Raw genomic sequence first — 27,086 nt, 5'->3', positions numbered from 1 at the left:
TTGATTTGTTGACCTGTCTTTTATTTGATTCATAATGTTTTGATTTATAATGTTTAGCGAGTCGAGACAAACTCGTCTTAGAAGTGGAACTTCATGGAATTCAATTCTGTTTCCTGTCATTTCAATTCAGTTCACATTCTGTTTCTTTACAGCTGGGAGACTTTCACATTCACACTCATTCGCACATACAACTCTGGAATTTACCATGCATTCTCACTTTAGTTCATGAAAGGCCCGACCCTGATTCAGACAGTTTTTTTCTCATTTGCGACATTTTCTTTTTCACAAATCAGGTTGTACAGTATTTTTTTCTCAGTATAATAAATTCCACCCTGCCTTCACCCATGCAGTAATTCTGGTGGAAAACATGGAGCAGGATGAAAGGCCCTGCCACCTGTCTTCCTCCAGCATCAGAAGTAGTGTGCAACAGTCCAACAGCACACTGATCAAATGAACATGGAGTCAAAACACTGACAGACTGGACAGGCAGCAGAGAGGGAGAGGAAGGTGGAGGGAGGAGCGTTTCCACAACCATACAATAACCATAAAATAACCATAGAGGCTGCAGCAGAGACAGCAATACAAAAAAACAAAAAACAAACTGCTCCGTTCCTCTGCTGAGTTGCATGGTGTGTGTGTGTACGTGTGTGTATGTGTGTGTGTGTGTGTATGTGTGTGTGTGTGTGTGTTGACTTTCTCTCCATAGAGTTTCACTGAGTTTACATCCGGGTTTTTTCCCTAGGCAATGGGAGACGCAGCACCGCCGTTCCTTAGGCAAAGTGAAATAAATTCGCTGCACCGACACAAAAATTAGTTCGCTTTTCGAACACATTTTCTTTTCACCTTGCGACGCTAATCGATTCAATTTAACGAACTTTAACAATGACATAAAAAAATATCGAACGATTTATCGTAGAAAAATAAGCATTAGCTGGATTTGTAAGTAGTTTTTGTCCCCCTTCCTCCAGCTCCGGAGCGCAGGGATCTGTGCTGTGCTGAGGCTGAGCTGAATGAGATTGAAGAAGAGTTCTTCTTGTTTTGTAGCTTCAGTTTCTCTGTTTTTACACAAATTTATTAAAACTAAATATAAAATACAGCAACAAAATACAGTTCTGCGGGAAGGAGTCAGCTGGACTGTTTCTATGCTGTTATTCCATCGTGGATCGGCTTCTTATAGATATATATTTAATTAATCTAGAGGAGGACTGCTGCTGAGTAAGTGCACATTGGGCTTTTTAATTTCATAACTTTAATTTTCTCTGTTTTCAAACTTTACCTGTCTTCTGCTCTTTACCTTTATCCATCTGTTGTCCAGTGTTTGTTTCCAGGTGTCTGAGGCGGAAGGCTGCTTCTGGCTGTATTCTTCTGTATTTCAGTGTATTTCTATGTATTTAGCTGGTGTGTTTCTTATTCTAGGAGTTGATATTCTGGAGGACAAGGGGCCGATATAACTTAGACCCACCAACGCCTGCTTGGTGTCATAATTTTGAAAAATGGCGTCTTTTGGGACTATTCTTTCACGAATTTCTTTATTTCCATTTTCTTTTATTTTCTATTACCGCCAACGGCATTATTATTTATCTTTGATGTAAGTTATCAGTCTGGCTGATAGCGTTAGCCAGTGAAGCTAACAGGATGGTTAGCATTAGCGGCTAGCTAACATTATCCACTTGTTCTCTTTAACATTTTACAGCCTCCGACGGAGCAATGTCGGATATGTGAGGGTTGATTTTAATGATTTTACCAACAGTGAAAAACAGTTAAGACCGCGATAATCCCCCGAAACATGATATTTTACCGTGCTGTAAGTATGTAATGAGGCAGGTCCGATGAATTTATTTGGGAGAGATTGCACATCCAGACGGCCATAGTGGTTTAATAAGAAGGTTATAAAACATTTATTTCGCCACGGAAACAAAAAACACTTTTCAGTATTTGAACTCCTGCAGCAGAAGCACTTATGGCTTTCATCTTGAATCCCACCATTTTAGCTTCATTTCTTCCTTTTCCAGGCCCTGCAACGGCATGTGATGCTGATGGAAGTTTATTCAGACAACTTCATGTCCCACCCAGGGAGCAATTACTTCAATTAGCTGGCAACCTTACATGATGCTACTACTGAAATAAAAACATCACAAGGGCCTTTAGCTGAGCTATTTAAAAATGTAGATTCATATTTGACAACCAAATCAGGTCTGTGTAGAAAAAATCCATCCATTCCAGTGGATTTATCAGTGACACATGGAGTTAGTCATACAGCTCATGATATAACCTGGCTATATTTCACACGCCTTCTCACTACCTTCTCCTGGTGTGTATGGATGCCTGTACTTGTAGTTATTTCTGTATGTGTGTATTTGTATTTGTTTGTGTGTGTGTGTGTGTGTGTGTGTAGGCCCGTTAGGTCAGTCTTAAGGCGCTGGCTGTAGAAATGAGCTGAAGCTGGGAAAACTAAGATAGGTGAGGATGTTGATGAGGGGACATAGTGGTTTCTGTCTGTTTCTGTCACCTTGGCAGGTGAATTATAGCCAACTGTGGCCTCCAGCTCTTTCTGTCTCACATCCCACCTGTCTGTCTGCTTCTGATAACATATGAGGTTGAAACGCCTTGAAAAGCCAACTATTAATGAAGTGACTTGCTATGGAATTGACTGGTGTAGAGGTCTGACTGGTCTTATCTTCTCTGGCCTGGTTGTTTGGGAGCATAGAATCAGACTTAATAGAAAAAAAACTGGTTTAGTTGGTAGGTAGGGTAGAATCAGACTTTACAGAGAGAAAACTAGTTGTTTAGTTGATCGGTACAGCAGAATCCGAGTTTATAGAAAGAAAACTAGTGGTTTAGTTTATAGGTAACATAGAATCAGATTTTACAGAGAGAAAACTAGTTGTTTAGTTGATGGGTACAGCAGAATCAGAGTCTATAGAAAGAAAACTAGTGGTTTAGTTGATAGGTAACATAGAATCAGACTTTACAGAAAGAAAACTTGTGGATTTATAGAAAAGAGAGACATGCTTCAGTCGGTAGGTAGTGTAGAATCAGACTTTATAAAACAAAAGTTTAGCTGATAGGTAGCATAGAATCAGAGTTTAGAGAAAGAAAACTAGTGGTTCAGTTGATGGGTAACAGAATCAGACTTTACAGAAAGAAAACGTGGGGATTAGTTGATATGTAGTATAGAGACATGCTTCAGTTGGTAGGTAATATAGAATCAGACTTTATAAAAGAAAAACTAGGCTAGTTGTTTGGTTGGTAGGTAGTGTAGAATCAGACTTTATAGAGAGAAAATTAGTGATTTACTTGATAGGTAGTGTAGAATCAGACTTTATAGTGAGAAAACTAGTGGTTTACTTGATAGGTAGCGTAAAATCAGACTTTATAGAAAGAGAGCTAGTTGTTTAGTTGATAGATGGTGTAGAATCAGAATTTATAGAAAGAAAATGACTGCTTTAGTTGATAGGTAGCGTAAAATCAGACTTTATAGAAAGAACTAGTTGTTTAGTTGATTGGTAGTGTAGAATCAGACTTTATAGAGAGAAAACGAGTGTGTTAGTTGATAGGTAACAAAGAATTAGACTTTTTAGAAAGAAAACAAGTGGTATAGTTGATTGGTAGTGTAGAATCAGACTTTATAGAGAGAAAACTAGTGGTTTAGTTGATGGGTAGTGTAGAGTCAAACTTTATAGAAAGAAGATTAGTGGATTACTTGATAGTGTTGAATCAGACTTCATAGAAAAGACTTGCGTTAGTAGACCTTACCTTCTGGTTTGTCGTTTTGTGTTCTGTATAAAAACAAGCTTCTGGCTTCTGAAATGTGTTTCTGGGTGTTGGGATGGTTTGACTTGGTTCTCCCAGGCTGGGTTTCTAACAGGCCTGTGTGATGTGTGTTGGTTGTGTTGTGCAGGGCGGCGCAGAGGGGTGGAGTCCAGTCCTACGGCCAGGTGGTGAGTCCCGCTACTGTTGGATCGAGAGTGTGCTTTGAAAGACGAAGTAAAGTTACATACAACCTGTTTTAGTCTGACAGTGAATTTAAGTTACATACAACCTGGTTTAGTTTAGTAATAATAAAGTTACATACAACCTATAATAATAAAATACAGTTACATACAACCTGGTTTTGTTTAATAATAATGGAGCAAAGTTACTACATACAACCTGGTTTAGTCTGATAGTGAATTTAAGTTACATACAACCTGGTTTAGTTTAGTAATAATAAAGTTACATACAACCTATAATAATAAAGTAAAGTTACATACAACCTTGTTTAGTTTAATAATAATGGAGCAAAGTTACATACAACCTGTTTTATTTCAATAATACTGAAATAGTTACATAGAACCTATTTTAGTTTAGTAATAACAAAGAAAGGTTACATATAATCTGTTTTAGTTATCATATCATAATAAAGTAAGTTACATATGACCTGTTTTACTTTAATAATAATAAAGTTACATGTAGCCTGTTTTAGTATAATAATAATGAAGTAAAGTTAGTTACATATGACCTGTTTTAGATTAATAATAAAGTAAGGTTACATGTAACCTGTTTTACTTTAATAATAATGAAGTAGTTACATGTAATATAAATGCCACTGAAGTAAAGTTGCATGTGACCTGTTGTGTTTTGTTTTGCTTCCAGCGGCACTTTAATGCTTCAGTTGGATGGTTTTCCCACTGGAGACGGTGTTAAGGTAAAGTCATGGTCATATTATCTACATTATAGTATAATATTTACTGTGTCTATAATATTAAGGAGAATTGGATGTTGTGGTGAATGAGACCGAAGGTTAAGTGATAGTGTGTTTCCAGACTGTGTGGCAGTAATGATGCTTTGACCTCGTTTGACCGAGTCAGGAAGGTACTGAGGTCAGCATCACACAGGAAGTTCATATATGTCGAGATGGTTGACACAATTTGTAAACAGTGTTGCTACGACAACAGCCATGATCCCAGCCCGATACTGCTGATTACTGTTGAACTAGCTGTTTAGACCTTTCTCCTTCTCCTGTGTGTCTGTCTTTGTGTGTGTGTGTGTGTGTGTGTGTGTGTGTGTGTGTGTGCAGGCTGATCGATCGGCTGGCAGACTGACTGGATCCATGATGGAATTACAGACGTTACAGGAGGCTCTGAAAGTGGAGATCCAGATCCATCAGGTAGACTCGGTTACTAAGTTACCAGGTTAGGAGGTTAGGAGGGTTGGTTTGGTTTGGTTTGGTTTGGTTTGGTTAGGAAATAGGGCGATAATTCAACATTATCATTTATGGTCTTTCAGTGGAATCATATGGTGATGATATGGTGATTTTGGGATATCATGACACACAATTCTGCTGTCTGAACTGATGATAACAAGCACATTTTATCTAAAAACTCTGACAAAATGAGGTATGAAACATTTTAAGGAATATTATTTGAACATTTCAGTTGACATCACACCTAACATTACCATTCGGTTCAATGGGATGAACATTAAGATTTTCTAATATGTGATTTTGCATACATGAGCCATATTGTGATATATATTGATATCGAAAAAATCCTTATTGTGATATTGATATCAACGATATCGCCCGGCCCTATTAGGAAGGTTAGTTGGGTTGGGAGGTGGGAGGGTTAGTTTGGTTAAAAAGATTTGTCAGTAAGGAGGGTTAATTGGGTTACGTGAGTAAGGTTTTTTTTTTAGTTAGGAGTTTTTAGTTGGGTTAGTTTGGTTTAAAAGCTTTAGTTGGGTTACTTGAGTTAGGAGGGTTAGCTGGTTTAGTTTGGTTTAAAGGGATTAGGAGGGTTAGTCAGTTAGGAGAGTTAGTTTGGCTGCTGGTTGTAGTTTTGGTCTTCGGGCTATGGCTCTGTGCTGCCAGACAGTGTGTGTTAATCTGAGTTAACTAGTGTTTCTGAGACTTGGTAGACTGGCTCAGGTCGTTCAGCCAGCCAGCGACTCCTGGTGGACTAGCACCTCTAAAGTCCCATTAGCCAGATTTGGCACAGTGGCCAGTCATGTCCTCTCAGAGCGGTCAGCCACTCTGCTGTCACTGGCTATTGGATTGTTTTCAGATCTCTAAATGTCAAAGAATCTGTGTTTTTGGTTCTGATTGGATAGCCGAGCTACTAAACTGTCGTCTGACTTCATGGGACAGCAACTAACCAGCCAGAAGAAATGTTTAGGTTAAGACGAGATGGATCCTGCCGCTCTGATACAAGCCTGCTTTTATTCTCTTTGATCTGACTAACATATATGTATAATTCTGAATTGTTGTGTTTTCTAACTTATATAATACATTTATTAATTCTAATTTTAAATAAGTTTCTCAGTTACATATGTTTGTTATTTGAAAATGATATTGCCCATCAGAGGAATGGTGTTGTACATCCACATCCTGACTGAACAGGGTCCAGTTATCTGGCTGTAGTTCCCAGTCTTGACCACTAGGTGTCGCTGTGGACCGTGGTTTTCTGACTGTCTCCTGTCTTGTTTGTAGAAACTGGTCGCCCAGATGAAGCAGGACCCCCAGGTAAACAAACCAGATGTTTAATTTTAGTGCCGGCGCAACAGAACGGCCTTTTTTGGGATAGGGCTCCTTGTCAAAAAGTAGTCAGATCTGCATGAAAAATCCCACATAGTGAGGATGGACGGACACCACAATCTTCCCTTTTAATACATAATGCTCACTTTGTTGTGCTTTGACATTAAACTAAACCATGTTTAGACACAATGCTATTAAAGTGAGCATTTTCTGCTAAAAGGGTGGCGGTCCATTCTTGTGAGTTGTTGTCTTCTTCACTATGTGGGATTTTTCATGCAAATCAGTGTTTGGTTTGACTCAGGCTGCACTAACATTACTAATAATGGAATTAATGACTGATAGCACACTGCCTGTCTGTCTGCATGTGTGTCTGTCTGTCTGTGTGTCTACCTGTCTGTCTAGCTAGGGATCTTAGTAAATGTGTTGTTTCATCACCAGTGTGTGTTGTGTGCTTCAGAACATGAAACACCAGACTGGGTTTACACCAGTTTACAAACACCAGACTGGGTTTACACCAGTTTAACAAACCCTAGACCGGGTTTACACCAGTTTGCAAACACCACACTGGGTTTATACCAGTTTACAAACACCAGACTGGGTTTACACCAGTTTGCACCAGATAATCATTCTAGTTATCTAGAGGGAAATTCTGATCCATTAATTAGGTTCAGTTTTGAAAGTCTTACATGAACTTGGTTTGGAACCAACTAACACGATCTCATTTTCAGAACGCAGATCTGAAGAAGCAGCTCCACGAACTTCAAGCAAAGATCACAGCACTCAGCGAGAAGCAGGTACTTCGCCATCCAACACACACACACACACACACACACACATGCGGCTTGTCAGACACGGGGAGCTGGTCTTTAGAGTGGATCTTGTCAAATCGACTGTTAATGAGGAGCTCGGCAGATATGAAGTGCCGTCTGTCTGCAGGAGGGTAAAGAGTTTTCTAAGCTGAAATAGGGAATGACTGTGCAGGGTTTGAGAAGCGCTGAGCTAACCAGTTAACCAGGAGTGTGTGTTGGCATCCTGACAATCCTGCCTGACGCACTTAGACTCACCAGCATCTTTTATATCACTCCTCAAGAGTCTTTCATGTTACTGGTTTTGATTCTGCACACTTTTTAATCTTTTGTTGTTCCCCATGTTGTTTTTTTTGTGTGTTTTTTGTGTGTTTATTTTTAACCACGTTTTTTAATGAGTTTCCTATTTTTATCTCCTCCCTACATATGTTACTATTCTTGTTTTTATGCCTTCCTGTAAAGCACTTTGTAAACTCTGCTTTTAGATAAGCGCTACAGGTTCATCATTATTGTTATTATTATTATTATTAGCATTATTGTTGTTGTTCAAAGCTATTTTGATAAGACTAACAGGTCTCATAAGGTGCCATAAGGTGTCAGGTGTGTAAATGCCAGAAGTGGATGTCTCTGAACGTAGAGTAAAGATAAATTAGGGGAACTATTAGTAAAAATAGAAAGTTGGGTTTTTCTTTCTTAATGTGGACCAATTACATAATGTCCTAAAACTCCAGGTGGTTTCAGAAAATCACAGCAAAATTTTGTCTCCATGTCCAGACTTCAGCATGCAACATTCACACCAAATTACCCAGGGAGCGCTATGACTTCATTTTTGGTGATGCTAATATAAAAAATGGGATGCATGTAATCCTTCAGTTGAAGTGAAAACATGAAAATCACCAAAATCAGAGTGACAAAGCTTTCACACAACAACAGCGATGTGTTTATGGTTTTATGAGGGAAAATGCTCTAACTCCAGTGTTAGCTTTCACTTTCCTAGGAGATAGAAGCAGCACAAAATTATACGGCTACAACCCAGAATTATGGAGGGTTGACAACAAGTTCAGGGTGAAAATTCGTCTACCTTGTTAACTAAAAGTGATTTTAATGATGGTTCCTGGTTGCCTGTGTAGCCCACACAGAGACAGAGCTTTAGCAGACAGATTAAGTTCCCTTGTTGCAAAAGAATAAAGCTTTTGACACTACCAACCAGTAGTTTAATTTTGTAATCTTTAACATCTATTCTTAAGTTTCTAGAATGTGGGATGACGCATCTGAGTTAATATTACTTTTACTTTACATGGCAGTTTAACCAGCAGCCAGAAATGGCTTAGCTGTTGGCCTGTTGTTGCTGCAATCATTAGATTAGTCATAATGAAACCAAAACCAGAGTGTTGTGTTTTTGGCATCCCGTTACACTCCTGTGCACACTGACTGTACCTACACCATCAAATCCCCATTGAGTTATATTGGAGTGACTATTAGCTTTACGAGCAGGAAAGACACATCACGTTGAAAGCAAAAGCCTGTTGATAAACCCTTTGATGCAGTCTGAGCAACATCAACCAGATCAAGTGAGTGCATCTTGTTCCCATGAGCAAATACAGTTGAAGTGAAGCCCGTTGTAGCTCTGCACACTGTGCAAAAGGTCAAGAGGGCTGAATACTTTCTGAATGACTTGCACAGACCGGCTGTTTGTAATGATGTAAATGAGGCCTGGAAGGTGCTGCTCTGGTCTGTAGACAAGTTCCAACTGGCCACATACCTGCAGACTGTTTTACTGAAACAGCTCCTGTTGAGGAACATGCCTTCTTCTACTCAGCTGTTGTCAGACGACACTTTTAATTCTGTGAATGAAGACAGGATTTTCTAAGCTCTCAACTTTTAGCCCTGGACTCTGGCTTCTATGATTCTGCTCATTTCTTCAAATGAAATTGTCAAGTTGTTTAACTATTTCTTTTTGATCGGGGTCTTTTTATTGTAATTTTTCACATTATATCACAGGTCCAAACAGGTCCAACAGAAAAAGAAAAGGAAACTTAATCGAATCACCCCCAAATACCAGACATACACATATAAACACTGTACATAGCCAGACATCCATGAAAGGAAAATAAATAACACAACTAGAATGAAATGACAGAAAATTGGTTACATTATTTGTTTAACTATTTCTGAATGCAATATACTGGTGCAGTAAGTGATAGAGATACAGAGACCCTAGGGTTGTTGTTTCATTAGGTGGTAATTCAATTCTAACTGTCCGTGAGGGAAATTTGGCTTGCAGACAGGGTTTGCAGTTAGAACTCAAAATAAAGACATAACAAACCATAACAAACCGTACGGGTAAACATTAGTTGATAGGACCAGCCAGGGAGTCAACAGCCCAAGATTGAGCAATAAAAAGTCACTTATCAGTTATCAGCATGTTAAGTTCTTGTACAGCAGTAAGACATGATATGATTTCATGTGCTCAGACGGCCCTCTGAGGGGTTAACCAGGCAGACTCCAGTTGGCTGTGCTCACACCAGTAACCTTAGTGGTATTTTTCCCCAAACTCCCATACTGTTTTTCTTGGTAGGCCTCTTTAAGATGGTACTGTATGTGACTGCATTAAGTTTCTGCTTGAGAATCAACTGTTGCTAAGCAACAGATAGGCTTGATCTTTTGATTCTGAATTCATACGTCAACACCAGCTTTGTGTGTGTGTGTGTGTGTGTGTGTGTGTGTGTGTGCGTGCATTGACGTCTGCATTACTTTGTGGCCTGAATTATAGCGTACATTACTACGTTAACATGTGTATTATGTTCTGTTGGTACAGTTAGTGTTGGCAGATATTTGTAGGATGTGTTTGAGCTTTTCTCATCTCTTCTAGATTCACATAATGAGTATTTTAGCAGTGCTGCAACCATTATTCAACAGTATTGACAATATCGACAATAAAAAAATAATTGATTAGTATTTCCTGCTGTTGATTCGTTGTCAGATACTCGAGCCTGTTTCCCCCTCACTTCTCGTTGAAAATGGCTGATGCAGCAGCTGTGAGAATGACGAGTTGTCATGCAGCCTTCAAAATAAAGACTGAAGTGCAGCAAAGTATGGGAGTGTAGTAACATGATAGACTTGATGATGACAGCAGCACAACAAGCTTGCTCAACCTGTGTCAAACCAGCCAAAATAAAAAAAAAATGGATATCCAGTCTGAATTTTAAAAATAAAACAATAATGAGGAATGACGTACGTTGCAGCGATTTACAAAATGAAAATGAAGTATCGTCTAAGGAGGAATCGGTGCTAAATGAAAATGCAATTGCTAATCTCTTACTCAATCATTAAACATACCAGGCAACTTTGAGTTTATTATTGTGTAGTATAAGTATATTTTAATCTATAGCTATGGCAGAACTGTTACTAAAAGCTGTAGAATGGGAGCTCTGGTACTGTAAGTGTCTAATATTCATTTTGAAGGCAAATTAGCTTACTTCCAGTGCTATTTTGACTATCTCTGGTTGGTTTGATTGTTCTGCTTTAGCATATGAAAATAAAATATGTCTGTGTGGAAGAAGGCAGAGCATCTTCACAGTAAGTGTAAATCTGTTAGGTTACTGTAGCGTTAGTATCGGTGGTTGGGGCTTTAGAGGCAATATTTTAATTATGACAAGTTAATAAAACATACGTAATGTTTAAGCCAAAGATTTGTGCACTGCAGAGCTCTGAACAAGTACTACTGCAGTCAGCTATCTGAAGCTCATGTAGTATCAGCAGTAGTTGTAGTAGCGAGTAATAGTAATAGATATATTAACGTTACTTCAGACCCAATGGCATTGATTAATCACCATAATCATCAGAATAATCATCAGAATAAATGTTTGGTGAAGCTCTAATGTGGATGCTACTTTTCCATATCTTCTTTTGTGAGAACTCGGCCTGGTGTGGAGGCAAAAGGTCAAAGGTCAGAGTTGGCTCAGATTTGACATCTGAAAAAGAAGACGAGCGCCACACAGGACTGGAAACCAGTGATACCAGAGACATTTCACTTCCTCCTCTATGTAGACTGAAAATCTTTGTTTAAAAAAAAAAAAAAACGTTTCTGCCATTTATTCCCGGCTCTTATGTCTTTCCTAGCACTTCTCTGTCATCTGTGATCATTCTAGGGTTATAGGAATATCATCTGGGTGTTGTGACCTCTGACCCTCCTCTCGTCTCCTCTCCTCTTCCTCCTCTTCCTCCTTCTCCTCCTCTCCTCTCCTCCTCTTCAGAAAAAGGTGGTGGAGCAGCTGAGGAAGGAGCTGTTAGTGAAGCAGGAGCCAGAGGCGAAGCTGCAGCTGCAGGTCCAGACTCCTCCAGTAGGAGGCGACACCAAGCCGACCAACCTGCTGCAGAGCCAGCCCATACCTGCAGGACTGCAGCAGGTAACACACACACACACACACACACACACACACACACACACACACACGACTCATATGATCACAGAGGAAATTGCACAGTACACTCAATTAAACAGAATAGGGATTCAATTTAAAAAAACAAAACAATCTTCCTTTATTAATTGTAATGACTCAAGGGCTGCCAAGACTAAATTGAGTCTTTAATAATGTTTTATTGCATTGAACTTTGTCATATGTTACAGCTTATATAACATCTATTCCAACAAACTGTTCTGGTACATTTCATGCAGCTAATTATTTATGAGAAATAATTTTATCTTTGTAAATGTGAAACTGAATGAGGAATGCCTCAGGAACAGACGGAGCCAGCGTTGGTTTTCATTTCTCCAGCCCATTTTCAAGACTTTCTGAAAACCATGCTCTCTGCTCAGACAGCATCACTCTCTGATTGGATAAAAAGGATGTAAAGTCCTGCATCCCCATTGGCTGAATTGGTTTGATTGACTGTGTCCTCAATGCTGAGTCAGACTCCTGGGTTAACTTGCCCTTCTGCTCTGTCTCATGGGTTAAAGGAATAGTTCAACCTAAAGCATTTAAATACTGTTTAAACAACAGCTGTTGGTGGTGTACTTTGCATTCCTGGGTCCATTTAGTTGTTTGGTGTATTTTTCTACTTAATGGATAACTGGCCAATCGTAGACAAGGTGACGTCACCTCCAGATATTTCCAGCAGCTACAAGTTTGATATGGATGTAGTAGGGCTGGGCAATATATCAATATTATATCCATATCGTGATATGAGACTAGATATCGTCTTAGATTTTGGATATCGTAATATCGTGATCTGGCATAAGTGTTGTCTTTTCCTGGTGTTAAAGGCTGCATTACAGTAAAGTGATGTCATTTTCTGAACTTACCAGACTGTTCTAGCTGTTCTATTATTTGCCTTTACCCACTTAGTCATTATATCCACATTACTGATGATTATTTATCAAAAATCTCATTGTGTAAATATTTTGTGAAAGCACCAATAGTCATCCCTACAATATTGTCGCAATATCGATATCGAGGTATTTGGTCAAAAATATTGTGATATTTGATTTTGTCCATATCGCCCAGCCCTAGGATGTAGTTCGATATCAGAAAATGTTTCAGCGATCTAAAACATCAACGTAAACGTCATGTTTTGGTTTTGCACCGTCGTTCAACAATCATACAGGGAGAAATCCATCGTAGAAGTGGAGCGAGACCAATTTCTGCACCTACATGTATAACTCACACTCACAGTTGAATGCAACAAGTTCACAACCCATTCTCTTGTCGAAAGGCATTCTGGGAAACGCAGGAAATCAGTAACTGAAGTAAACGAGGCAGGTTGAGGGAAAGTGGGTTCACTAAAAAAGTTAATTACAACTCTTCATCACAAAATAACTCCTGGAATGCATTAAATATCACAGATAAATGATATATCACAGTGTAAGATCGTTCCTGTAACCCGTCCCTCTGCTCTGTCTCTGGTGTCCTCGGCCCTCAGCAGACCCTGACCGTCACGCCGGTCCTCACCACTAAGACTCTACCTCTGGTGCTGAAAGCTGCCGCCACGCCCGCCCTGCCCGCCTCAGTCCTGCCACAACGCCCACCCACTGTTGCTATGGTAACCACAGCTATCACCAAACCCGACTCGCAGAACGCTCCCATCAACCTCCAGGTGGCCAGCAAGCTGACCAATCAGAGCTCAGAGCCTGTGCGACTGGTGTCCAAGAACGCCATGGTGGTAAGACCCTCCGGTTCCTTTTTCGCTGTCCGATCATCTGCTATCGACTTTTTGCAAAATATGTCTTCACATCTATAGAGCCGAGCAGAGTTAATGAATTTAGATGATAACTTTGACAACTTTCTGCAGACCCGTCAGGTTAAAACAGTGTTTAGAGGGGTTTCTACAACGGGACGTGTCCCTGCTCTAAGTGAAGGATGTTTCTCTGTTCACATGGAAAGTGCAAGAGCAGGCTGTGGTGTGAGTGGTGGCCTTTTAGCAGCCAGACTGACAGTACCAGTAACAGTCCTCTGACCAGTAGGGCTGTCAAACCAACACCAGTAACAATCCTCTACAGTGGAGATGTTATCTAACAGCAGTGGACATATCAGTCTAACAGCAGTGGACATATCAGTCTAACAGCAGTGGACATGTCAGTCTAACAGCAGTGGACATGTCAGTCTAACAGCAGTGGACATGTCAGTCTAACAGCAGTGGACATGTCAATCTAACAGCAGTGGACATGTCAATCTAACAGCAGTGGACATGTCAATCTAACAGCAGTACAGATCCACAATCTGCTGTGGTTTTGTCTCAGGTGCAGGCCACCACCACCACCGCCCAGCCAATCAAAGTTCCTCAGTTTGTCCCTCCTCCTAGACTGACGCCTCGACCCACCTTTCAGCCACAGGTGCGTCCCTGTAAGACCCGCCTCCAAACCCTAATCCCCCACCAATCAGTGTGTGTGGCCCACATGAGGCGACTTGCTCTCTTCTGCAGCAGAGGGCAGCAGTGCACCAAAGCAAACGCTCATGCCTTGCTCCATGGCACTAAAACATTGTTTGCTCTGTGCTGCCTCTACTCATCTCTTCTCCTCTTGTTGTGCTTTTTTAATTTTCCAACTGAACTGTGAATAAGCTCTGTGTTGTTGAAGGTTTCCTGCCTGGTTTTGTGTGTGTGTGTGTGTGTGTGCGTGTGTGTGCGTGTGTGTGTATGTTTGCGTTTGTGGTGAGAGCTTGTTTTCCTGCAGCTTCTTGGTGTTTTGTGTTCCTGGCTGTTGGTGTGTTTTAACCCTGAGTGGAACAGTGTCGGTGATGTTTCCCTGTGGGGAGTAATGCCACTGGGAGCTCTGCCTGGCTGGCTAGTAGTAGTGGGATCGTAGTAGTAGTAGTAGTAGTAGTAGTGGCAGCAATAATAGCAGTAGTTGTAGTATTTTAGTAGTAGTGGTAGAAATAGTAGTAGTAGAAGTAGTAGTAGCAGTAGCACTAGTAGTAGTAGTAGTAGTAGTAGTAGCAGCTGTGGCAGTATTAGTAACAGTAAAAGCAGTAGTAATAGTCGTAGCAGTAGTAGTAGTAGTAGTAGTAGCAGCTGTGGCAGTATTAGTAATAGTCGTAGCAGTAGTAGTAGTAGTAACAGCAGTAGTAGTAGTAGTAGTAGTACTAGTATCAGTCAGCCCTATACAGTAGGAGGAGAGCAGTCAGACTCAGGCAGAGCTCCACACTGGCATTACCTAGCAGTGTCTTCAGTCTGAAGAGTCTGGTGGTTTTGGTGGTTTTCTCTGAGTGGCTGTCTGTTGTCATCAGGTCAGGCCCAAACCTGCCGCACCCACCAACGTCCCTATCGCCCCGGCCCCGCCCCCTCCCATGATGGCGGCCCCCCAGCTGCTCCAGAGGCCCGTGATGTTGGCCACCAAGCTGTCGTCCTCGTTGCCCTCGGCGGCTCCCATTCACCAGGTCCGCATCGTTAACGGACAGCCCTGCGGCAAGACCGGCTCCACCCCGCTAACGGGCATCGTCATCACCACGCCTGTCTCTGCCGCCCCCACCCGCCTCGCCAGCCCGGCCCATGCACCCAACCCCACCCCTAGCCCCGCCCCCATTCCCGCCCAGCCAATCCAGATCAGCAGCCTGACCTCTGACCCCAAGGTGAGTGTGCAGACTGAGGAGGCAAATCCTCTTTCCCAGGGCTTTAAATACTTGGTAGTTAACAGGAAACTATCAGACAGTTCAACAAACAGAAGTTTTTCTCCCCTGACTAATATCAAATAAATGCATATGGGAGATTGTTGTTGTTGTTGAAATAGTTGTTACTACACACCACACAGTGCTGAGAGGTCAATGTTAGAGTTGGACGGCCTCTTTCATTCATCAGTTTGAATCATCTAAACATACAAGTTCCTCCATAATCAGAGCTGTTGTCGTCTCCTCCCTCCCTTCCTGTCTTCCTCCTCCTCCTCCTCTTATCTCCTGCTCCCTTCTCCTCTCAGCAGACTGTTAAAGGAGGTGGGGGAGCAGAGCAGAAGGTCTTAGTCAGCCTCCCGTCCTCCTCCTCCACTCCTCCTTTGTCTCCGCCTCCCAGACCCAAGAAAGAGGAGAACCCACAGGTGATTGACAGATTGAGTGTATGGTGATTGACAGATGCCGGGGTTTGGTGAGTGTGTGGTGATTGACATAATGTGTGTGGCACATGATGATAAAACGGTTATGTTTTTCCTTCTAGAAACTGGCCTTCATGGTGTCCCTGGGACTTGTAACACATGACCATTTGGAGGGTAAGTGATTGGTTGGATGGCTAGAGGCTCCTCCCCTTATGTCCTTATGTAGTTGTCAGTCATATGGAGGCTCCTCCCCTTATGTCCTCATCTTGCTGTCAGTCACATGGAGGCTCCTCCCCTTATGTCCTCAAGCAGCTGTCAGTCATGTGTAGGCTCCTCCCCTTATGTCCTCAAGCAGCTGTCAGTCATGTATAGGCTCCTCCCCTTATGTCCTGTGTTTTCTGCATTAAAAGCCTGTTGTCTTTATTGCAGAAATCCAGAGCAAGCGGCAGGAGCGGAAGCGGAGAACAACGGCCAACCCAGTGTACAGCGGCGCTGTGTTTGAACCTGAGGTACACACACCTTCACATGTGACTCAAGTCATTTGGTCCAAGTCTCAAGCAATTCAAGCAAGTCATTTTTTCTTGGGCAAGTGAAGTCAAGTCAAGTCACAGGTTATGTCAAGTCGAGTCGAGTCCTTAGTTAAGGCAAGTCAAGTCCCAAGTCAAGTCACTTTTTTTTCCCCCCAAGATACTGCAGTCTTACCTGCAGTATCCGGTCTTTATAAAGAGAAAAGACAAGGCAATAGTACCTGTCTTATAATGATATTATTGGTTGGTTATTGATTGTATCTGGCTAACGTTAGCTAACATCAGGCCTCACAGACACTTACCGATCCGAATGAGTCTTCAACTGACAAACTAAGTTTGATGTTGTAGTCTGGCTGTCAGAAATCTTTGATGAGCAGGTCTGGCATTCAGCAGTTCACCTTTTTCCTTCACATGTGAAATTTTTGAATCCGAAAGCGACGACTCTTGGCACAGTCGCGGCCGCCATGATGACGATGATCTGATCTGATCCATAGACCGTATAAAGATCTGATCATACTGTGTGTGTGTAACCACCAGAAATACAAAATAGTCTAGAGCGGGAGGGTGTAACGACTAACGAGTGCTTCTCATTGAAAAAAACGTCAGGTAGTGAGAAGCTTGACTGACAGGGTCGTCATCCAATCAGGACAATGCCATTCCCAGTGTGCGCGGGTAACGTTACACACTACAGACACTTGTAATGTGAACATTGACAACGTTGAACATTTTAATATTTAATATTTAAAATGAAAACATAGAATAAACACAAACAAGTCATTCGAGTCTCAAGTCAAGTTAAGTCACGAGTCTTTAACTTCCAAGTCCAAGTCAAGTCTCAAGTCATTTATTTTCTGTCAAGTTGCAAGTCATCAAAACAGCGACTCGAGTCCAAGTCACAATGACTCGAGTCCACATCTCTGCCTTCAGCGTCACTGAACTACATCAGCTAGTCTCTGTTCACTCAGCAAGAAATCACCTCAGAATCTGCTCACATCAGTCCCAAGTCTGTTTGCATTTGCAGTACTTGGCAAAAAGAATATTGATGTGAGGTTTTGTCCGTACGGTGCGCTCAGGTTTTTTAGACCTTAACAAATGACCAGGCAGTTTTCTTGGATTTCCTTAAGGAACCAAACTCCCACTGGGTTCCAAACATTTTACACTGCCCTCTCTTAGCCAACAAACATACTTTAAGGAATGGGGCAAAAAGACAAATTGATCCTGCATCCATATTTTAAGCAATTTAAATGACATTTACATACATACACAAATCAGGGTTTCCCCCAGGAAAGTAGTTAGTGGAGGTGCTAAGTGTCTCAGAGGGACGGGGCGAGAAGCTGCGTAAATAATTATCACAACACAGTGGTTTTGCTAAGTCAAGCAAGGCTGGGTAATTGGTGTGATGTGCAGTTTAATATTTTATAAGCCAGTAGAGGCATCTAAAGCCACTATTGATGGTGGCTTTGCTTTGCACATGCTGCATGGAATCATTAAAACACACACACACACACACGCACACACACACACACGTATTATTGCTGACTGTTTGCTAAATTTCACTCTGGAGAGTGTATATTTAACAGTTTCCAGAAAAATAAAACAAGGCCTCAAAAGGAATTATTCATCATTGAAAATGAATGAATGGTCTTGGAAGTACATGATTTTCTTCTTAAATAAACACCCAAATAGATCAAGGCCTGAGTCTGAGGTTTTATTGGAAAAAAAAATTATATTATTTTTCTGATGTTATTGGAGGTGCTCAGGAATGCAGCAGGGCACCTCTACAAACATTTGGGGAAAAACTGTAAATGAGAGACAGACTTGGACTGATATCTTAAATCACATTAACATTTCATTAACCCGTTATTTATTTTTTCTACTTTGTGTTGCAGAGGAAAAAGAGTGCAGTGAGTTACCTGAACAGCCCTCTCCATCAGGGGACCAGGAAGAGAGGTCCGTATGAAATACTGGTCTACTGGTCAGAGACCACTGTGGACTGGTGGAGACAGACTAGAGACTGGTAGAGATACAGAACAGAGAATGGTAGAGTTACAGGGCAATAGAGACTGGTAGAGATGCAGTAGAACAGAGACCAGCAGATACGGTAGAATAGAGACTAGTATTGACAGTAGAGATACAGTAGAATAGAGACTGTTAAAGATTTTGTTGAATAGAAACTGGTAGAGATACGCTAGAACAGACTAGTGGAGATACTGGTAGAGACAGCAGGAACTTGTAGAGATACACTAGAATAGAAACTAGTGTATATATAGTAGGATAGTGACTGATGTGTTGCTCAGTAAAATGCTGTAAAACAAATCTTCCCTCCTTCCCCTGCTTGCTGAATCCTGTCGCTTCAGTGAGGTTTGATGTCTAACCAAAGACCATCGAGGTTTTATGTCTAATGTCTAACTTAATACCAGTGAGGTTTAATGTCTAACTTAATAACAACAAGGTTAAATGTCTTAACTCAATACCAGCGAGGTTTAATGTCTAACGTAATAACAGTGAGGTTTAATATCTAACTTTATACCAATGAGGTTTAATGTATTTAAGACCAGTGAGAGGTTTAATGCTAACATGTTTGAATTGTTCTCAGGAGGTTTTCAGTAGAAAGTAGAAAGTTTGAAATCAAGTGTAACTCACTGTGTCAGATTTTATCATATCATTAGCCTCATATGAAGTGGAGCAACTGGAAATTTAAGTTTGTATTTGTGTATTTTAGTGAAACATGGGCAGCAGGGAGGCAAGTTTGATCCCTAGAACAGCCTACAACAAATTGAGTGTGGATAAGTTACTGAGATATAAAATGTCATGAAAATGAGATGAGTTGTACTGAGGTATGTTAACATCTGACACACATCCATCTGCCAGCCCCTTCATAGACAGCTGCAGTAGGTTCTAGTAATGCTTGGCTTTGGCTTGCATGGAGCCATTCTCCTGCACTAACACTGCTGTCTGTGCTTCTGACTCCTCCTCCTCTTCCTCCTCTTCCTCCCTACCGCTCCCCTGTCTCATGCTAGCCAACGAAGACTCCCTTTCCAAGGTATGTCATACAGACTGTTGTTTTTTCCCCCCTCTCCATCTTTCTTTTTTCTTTGTTTTCCGTCTTTGTTGTCTGTCTCATTTCACCCAGGTCGCCCACCCAAATACAGCAGCGTCCCGGAGCTGGGCAGCCTCACCCCGACCTCCCCCTCCAGCCCCGTCCATCCCCTCCCCCTGCCCAGCCCCAGCTCTGGGGATGTAAGTAACATGGGGGAGACGGACAAATCAGAGGGTTGGAACCCCATCACACACAGTCCTATTGGCCCAGTAACTCTTTCAATCATCTTGCACCCCAAGACCTCCACAAACACATCCATTTGGTTTGTCGTCTCCATTGGATAATCATCAGTCATCAGTTGATTTTTCAGTTTGATTCAGCCTTACAAAGTGAACAGTGTCCTGTAGCCCAGAGCATCCATTAATATCTACTAGTCGGAACACATTCTAACTTCTAAATGTCAAGTGTCTTTTGAAATGGGCCAGATGGCTAATTGAATTAACACACCATAACCATTAGACTTCAAAAGATGGCCAACCTTAAACCAAACCAAACCATGGTACCTCCCCCTGCCTTGCCTCTCCACAGATGATTGGTGGGGCCCAGATGGGCAGGGAAACTGATTGGTCCAATTCTTCCTCACAGGGAGACATCCATGAGGATTTCTGCACTGTGTGCAGACGCAGTGGCCAGTTGCTCATGTGCGACACGTGTTCACGTGTTTATCATCTGGACTGCCTGGATCCACCCCTGAAAACCATTCCTAAAGGCATGTGGATCTGTCCAAAATGTCAAGATCAGGTAACCGCAGCAGCCCTACGTACGGACTGATCCTGAGACAGGGGGAAGGGGGTAGAGCAGTCCAGAGAAGGTCAGGGCCAATAGCTGTATTTGACTGTAGAATTGCTTCTTCTGATCAGCCTTCTGCCACAATGTCCTGAACTTAGGACTGTTCAATCCTTTGTAAGCGTATACATGATGCAGTATTGTTTTTTGTGCTTCTGTCCCATTCATTCTGTTAGTGAAGATTGACATCTCACATCCATCCACTCCATTGCCTGTTCTTCCTGGCCTCACCACAGGGTGGCGGCTAGATTGTCCTCCTCAGACCTTTCTATGTCCCAGCTACCATGACAACTCCAAGCTTTTCTCTCCAGATTCTGAAAAAAGAAGAAGCCATTCCATGGCCTGGTACCCTGGCTATTGTTCACTCCTACATTGCTTACAAAGAAGGTGACATTAGTATCTCTTCTTTACTCTAACTTCTAGTTGAATAAATGTGGACATTGCAATGGAGAGATTAACAGTTTACTTTGTGTTTTGTTGTGCTCTGCTGCAGCTAAAGAAGAGGAGAAACAGAAGCTGATGAAATGGAGTTCTGAACTGAAACTGGAGCGGGAGCAGCTTGAACAGAGAGTCAAACAGCTCAGTAACTCCATAACGGTAAGAATCACAGTCAAACAGCTCAGCAACACCATACCAGTAAGATACCACAGGTCTCCCAAAAAACAGAGCTGGTATCTGGTGATTACATTGAGTGCTAGTAATATTAAAAATTGGAATAAATCCAGGAGCATAGGAACTCAGATAAATTCTTTCCAAAATAACATGTAGTGTCTTGTATCAAATCCAAGCCTGCTTTCCTCCTTCCATTAGAAATGCATGGACACCAAAAACACCATCCTGGCTCGTCAGAAAGAGATGCAGCTTTCCCTGGAGAAAGTGAAACACCTGATTCGCCTCATCCAAGCCTTCAACTTCAACCAGGCTCTAGTAGAGACAGAAGGGACAGATGCTAGTGCCAGAGTGCCAGAAGGTGTGATCAGCTCTGAACCTGCACCAGAAGTTAACTCTGTGGAGAAAGTGAAGGCTGGGAGCTCCTCAGCCAGCAGCAACGCTGATGGAACCAGGAAACAGGAAGAGCATGGAGCTGCTGGGAGCAACCAGACTGGAGCAGCACCAGGAGCAGCACCAGGAGGAACACCCGGAGGAGCACCCGGAGGAGCACCCGGAGGAGCACCAGGAGGAGCACCAGGAGGAGCACCAGGAGGAGCACCAGGAGGAACACCAGGAGGAGCACCAGGAGGAGCACCAGGAGGAGCACCAGGAGGAACACCAGGAGGAGCACCAGGAGGAGACACCGATGGCCAGCCTGTCCTAGAGGACAGCGCCGTTATAGCAGCTAACAGCCCTGCTGGGGCTGGGCCTGGCGCAGGGGGTAAGACAGGGCCTGGGGTTGGGGCAGGAGCAGGGAGTAAGACAGGGCCTGGGGTTGGGGCAGGAGCAGGGAGTAAGACAGGGCCTGGGGTTGGGGCAGGAGCAGGGAGTAAGACAGGGCCTGGGGTTGGGGCAGGGGCAGGGAGTAAGACAGGGCCTGGGGTTGGGGCAGGGGCAGGGGCAGGGAGTAAGACAGGGCCTGGGGTTGGGGCAGGGGTAGGGGTTGGGGGTAAGACAGGGGCTGGTCTCCAGGCTGAGGAGGAGGCCAAGGCAGAGACTGAGGCAGCTCCGGTGGTTGACATTGCCAGTTCCTCAGTGGTTGCGACTGTTGCCACTACCAACGGCACCGCAGAGCCGGCCTGCCCTGACCGCAGCCCAGCAGGAAGCTGCACTACCAACGCTACCACCAACTCTGAGAACAAGATGGCTGCCGTTAACAGTCCAGAGACAGCGGTGGAGAAGAAACAGGAAGAGGTCACTGACAGTGACGGCAGCAACACCAACAACAGCAAAACCTCAGAACCTTCCCAGCATTCTTTGCCAGCTCTTGTCAGCAGTTTGGACAATAAAAAGTAATGCTATGTCTCTTGAGTTGCGGGAATTCAAACATATATATTAAAAAAAAGACTTTTGCTTGCACCTTACGGTGCCCTGAAGTTGCCAATCTGTATAAATGTTGTTTGTTTGCATTGTATTGTCAGACTGTGTCAATGGTAGATATACAGCCCAAGTCACATGGCCCTGGGAAGATGTAGGCTATTCCACCCACAGAGATGGGGTAAAGGGAGGCTTATGTACCAGTGTCATCATGCCAATTAGTGATAGAAGTCAGTGGTGGGAATGCTCAAAGGGAGATTTAATTCATCATCACACCAGTGTGTGCCTGTTATAGTGGCCCCCATGTTCTCTGATAGGGTGGGGAGACAGGCTCTGATGGGGTAGGGAGACGGGTTCAGTCGGGTAGGGAGACGGGTTCAGATGGGTAGGGAGACGGGTTCAGTTGGGTAGGGAGACGGGCTCTAATGGAATGGGGAGAGGTTCATTTCAACATGGAACCAAACGTCTGTCAGAGGGTTCTGGTCTAAGCGGCAACGTTGTTCATCCCCTCTCTTCTCAGCCAACATAATGTGACCAACACCCTAATATGACTAAACTCCCCTATCATCCAACAACCCTAACATTCCCATCAACCATTGTCCCCAACTTACCTTCTCAACCAACAGCCCTAACCTCCCGTATCAACCAACAGCCCTAACCTCCCCTATCAACCAACAGCCCTAACCTCCCCTATCAACCAACAGCCCTAACCTCCCCTATCAACCAACAGCCCTAACCTTCTCCATCATCCAACAACCCTAACCTCCATCATCACCCAACAAACCTAACTTCCCCTATCATCCAACAACCCTCACCTTCCCATCAACCATTATCCCAAACTTATCTTCTCAACCAACAGCCCTATCTTCCTCTATGAACCAACAGCCCTGACCCCCCTATCAACCAACAGCCCTGACCCCCCCCCTATCAACCAACAGCCCTGACCCCCCCTATCAACCAACAGCCCTGACCCCCCCCCTATCAACCAACAGCCCTGACCTCCCCTATCACTTTCCAACCTGTATCCCTGAGCTCAGGCAGAACAGACGCTGAGCACCATGTTCAGCATGGACCAGGTACCGAGGATGAGGTTGAACAGGCGTGGTAGCCTAACAGATGTTTTCAGTGGTGTCGGTCAAGTGTAGTGATTGAGTTTCATTTGTGAGTCAAGTGTGTCAACTGTGAGCACTAAATGTGAAATTGCAATATTGCAATGTCAACACACAAAACTATCTATATCTGGGCTGTGTTTCTTTTTTATAGGAAAAGATATTCAGGTCTTCCTAGTCTTCAGAATAAGTGCTTTCTGTTCCTGAACCTGTTGGACTGGCATTATTAACACAAAGGAATCCTCTTTTTGAAGTGGTGATCTTTGCATTATGTACATTTCTGTTGAATTCTGAACTGCCAAAATGCTATTGTATCCAAATTCAGCAGGGACAAGTCCACTTACTGTATTGAAAGATCAAGTCATTGGCAATCGTGAATTATAGATACTACCATTTCAGAAATTGGAACTCCCCAGATAGAGGCAGGAGAGCTTATTAAACAATAACATTAAAGGAACTTTTTTCCTTGAAATGGGAGGATTTGTTGTATGAACCTGTTCCTTCAGACGGATCTCAAAGGAAAATACCACAAATCCTGAAATTAAAGCACAAGCTTGCTGCATTACAAAGAAGTGCTGAAGAGCTTTTTGTATGTTAATATGGAACTAAACAGAGTATGCATCTCGTTGTTGTGATGTGACTTATCCCCACATTGCCAATATTTTTCTAGGAGGAAATCTAAACCTCTCTCTGACATTAAGGCTCAAGTTTAGTTCATATTTTCAGAAGGAATGCCTGGGCTTCTGTCTTAGAAACCCCTTCATCCCCTCATAAGTAGATTAGTACATCTCTTTTCTTTCTGGAGCATGTCTGGGCTGAAATGTGATGCTGTATTAGTTGGCTTGGTGGCTGTCAGTTTGGGTCTCTCTGTCAGCTGAATTGATCATGACTTCTGGCTACTTGTTGGGTTTGGGGCGTTAACAAACTCTGATCTGTTCATTAACGTGCCTCGGGTTGAGCTGGACTCTGGAATGATGTTTTCTTTGTGCTACATTGGAACATTTTGCTTAATTTCACTATACAGTCACTCAAAAAGGTATTCACCCCTGAATACCCTCGAAGGTTTTCAAGGTGTTCCAGGGCAACAACCCCGACCTTTCACATCTTTGGTTTTGATAGAAAATTATCTCAAAACACATTTATTTTGGATTACTTGTCTACTATCATAAGTGAAAAGGGAATTATGGATTTTCATGTGATAGTATAAAATTCTGAAAACAAACATCTAGTGATGCAACTTCAATGAAATGAGGAGGGTGAATACTCAAACTGGACTTTCCAGTTTAATTTTTAACGTAAATTTTTAACGTAGACTTAACGTAAATTTCTTGGCAAGGTTAGATAGAGCTACCTTGCATAGATCGCCAATGAGATTCTTTAATAGCACAACTAATGTGCAAATAGTTGAGGGGGTGAATATATTGTTGGGTGACTAAAAGAAGCAGTTATAGTTGTCTCCTTCCATATCATGTGGACTTTGTGACTATATCAACATATCATACACCACATTTAATTTTCTGACATCAGATGTACAAACTGCCTTCAGTCAGAAGCAGGGGATCCCAGAAAAAATTATTACAGAAAGTTCTGTAACATTTCTATATTTTTGGCCATAGTATGTTCCGTTGACTGATAAATGTAATCTGTTATGTCCATTATTAAGAATTTAGCCAGTTGAACATGGAAGGAAAAGACTGTTTGGCCAAGAGATGCAATTCTAATATGTTTCGCAAATCCTTGTGAATTCCATTCATTGTTGTGTATTTTGTTCTAGTAGTTTCTTGGCTTGCTCGGGTGGATGTTAACTTCTCAATGAAACACAACCTTATTTCCTTCAACATGTTTAGCCTGTGTTCACACATGGATAGAGCAGAGTAGTCGTCCAGTCTCTTCACTCAACAAGTTTCTTTGAAAGAGCCTGAACTTGTGTTCCAGACAAACTGGACGTTTCCCTCTGTACAGTAGGTACCTAGAGTGCCTTTCTTCAAACAGCAGATAATATTTGTCTCTTGACTTGCACTGTGACTTGTGAACCCTCCAGATAATCCTCCCACCCCGGTCTGTCCTACCGAGCTCTCCAAACTCCGGCTAACCTAACGGAGCACAACTCCAAACCCAGTCCCTTCACCTCAGGCTGCCAGTAGTCAATGCAAGTTGAAACTGCATTTCACATTACGCTGTTTAGATTGACCAGATAGTGTTTTGTTGTTGTTTTATATAGGAGTTGCCTTAAATGTGTTTTTTTTTTCCTTTTTAAAGTGATGAATTCAGTTTTCTACATTTAAAAATCCCTGCAGACGTTGGCTAACGTCAGAGGTTGGTTTGTGAAAATCTGCCACCCAGCGGTTGTCATGGTCACTAAAACTGCTCCAATGAGGAATTGATGAGATTTTGATTGGGATATTGATCAGGTGTGACAGCCATTTGTTTTGTGATGCACTTTTGGTTTGACCAGTATTATTGTCCGAGTGTAAAATGGGGTCCGTCAGCGACATGAATCATAATTCTGGATCAGACTCCAGATTGAGTTCTAGAGGCATTTTACTGAAGTTCAGTCCACACACAGGATGCCGCTAGCTGGAGTCCAAGCACATTTCATTTCCTTTGAATCGTTCATCATTCCCTCTGTGTTGTGATTGTTCTTCTGTTCTGTTTTGGAGGAGGGATGAGTTTGCTAAATCAGGTCATGTGAGCCGGAGCCTGTGTGCATTTGGAATGAACAAACTAACCTGCACCCTGATTGGGCAGACTTACACCCAATTAGCGACATCTGTCCACTCAGTCCAGTGGAAAGCATGCCTTCTTATGCAAATTTTTATACAAGATTTGTCAAACCTTTTTAATATGCATTTGCTTTGGGTTTCTTTTTTAAAAGTTTTTACGTGAAATTCAAGTCACCTTTTTTTTTTAACATCCTGGCATCCTGATGCCAAAAATGTGCAGTTAGAGTTAAACAGTGCAGTAGCCATCCATGTCAGTAGAACCGAAGCATTTCTTCCTAACACCATGTTCTATGGACTGAGCTGGGAACGTCTTGGCTCCATAGCGTAGATTGACTTTGACCTTGGCTAATGCACCATGCTGAATGTTGGGATCCCAGCAGAGCTGTGGGGGGGCTCGAACAGTCTTATGTCAAATTGTGTGTGCATCGTCGTATTCTAGAGAAAAGTCCTAGGTTTCTATAGTCAAGCTCTAAAACTGATATATCCAAAGAATACTGCAAATGTGCATTTCTATTTGGAAGCCTTTATGTATTTGATGCATATCATTTGGATATTAATTTCTGAGTCAGCATTGTGTGCATTCACCAAGCTGGAAAAGGACCATTTGTTGGCAGCTGAGAGCCATTCAGATTGTCTGTATTGGAAATAGAGGAAGTAAAAGTCTTTTATGCATTAAAATGTTCATCTCCAGTTCCTTCCATAGTGGATTGTTCCGGAAGCATCCTGTAAAGTAGTTCACACTGACTAGTCTTGAGTTTTTAGTTCAAATGATCCAAGTCATGATTGTGGCCTTCTAGTATTGTTGATACATGACATAATCCATTTTAATGCTCACCATCCATCCTGTCCTGATCCTACACCTAAAGCTTCTTACCTCATCCACAGCTAATTCCATTGGGGGTGTGTTGAGTGCAAAAAAAAGTCTTTTTTTATCTTCCATTTGGTGAGATGCATTGTAGCGATATGAATAAAGAAAAAGTTCACCTGGTGTGCTGAATAATGTGTAAATTGTTAATTACACAATCTGAATATTTG

General features: G+C 42.3%; 1 protein-coding gene across 1 annotated transcript; it reads left to right on the top strand.

Moving 5' to 3' along the window:
• The first annotated feature begins 3,907 nt into the window (after nucleotides 1-3,907).
• On the top strand, nucleotides 3,908-22,198 carry phf21ab (PHD finger protein 21Ab). The gene is made up of 18 exons (XM_071538869.1): nucleotides 3,908-3,941; nucleotides 4,636-4,687; nucleotides 5,060-5,149; nucleotides 6,470-6,502; nucleotides 7,243-7,308; nucleotides 11,577-11,729; nucleotides 13,246-13,482; nucleotides 14,060-14,152; nucleotides 15,045-15,386; nucleotides 15,731-15,844; nucleotides 15,961-16,012; nucleotides 16,268-16,347; nucleotides 18,255-18,315; nucleotides 19,499-19,605; nucleotides 20,051-20,206; nucleotides 20,563-20,638; nucleotides 20,745-20,848; nucleotides 21,062-22,198. Exons 2-18 carry the CDS (start codon nucleotides 4,646-4,648, stop codon nucleotides 22,196-22,198), a joined length of 2,943 nt encoding a protein of 980 aa, XP_071394970.1. The 5' UTR covers nucleotides 3,908-3,941; nucleotides 4,636-4,645.
• Nucleotides 22,199-27,086: the final 4,888 nt, after the last annotated feature.

Source organism: Centroberyx affinis, unplaced genomic scaffold (assembly GCF_046629955.1).
Source record: "Centroberyx affinis isolate AG114_WGS23_722 - 3 ecotype Tasmania unplaced genomic scaffold, CSIRO-AGI_Caff_v1 ptg000200l_1, whole genome shotgun sequence".
In the NCBI taxonomy this organism is placed as follows: Eukaryota; Metazoa; Chordata; class Actinopteri; order Beryciformes; family Berycidae; genus Centroberyx; species Centroberyx affinis.
This window is presented reverse-complemented; position numbering and strand designations above follow the sequence as displayed.

Excerpts from the sequence above, each read along its gene's own strand:
- phf21ab (XM_071538869.1), top strand. The coding sequence starts at position 4,646 with ATGCTTCAGTTGGATGGTTTTCCCACTGGAGACGGTGTTAAG. Across the intron at positions 6,503-7,242 it reads AGATGAAGCAGGACCCCCAG|AACGCAGATCTGAAGAAGCA; the intron begins GTAAACAAACCA and ends TCTCATTTTCAG. Across the intron at positions 13,483-14,059 it reads TGTCCAAGAACGCCATGGTG|GTGCAGGCCACCACCACCAC; the intron begins GTAAGACCCTCC and ends GTTTTGTCTCAG.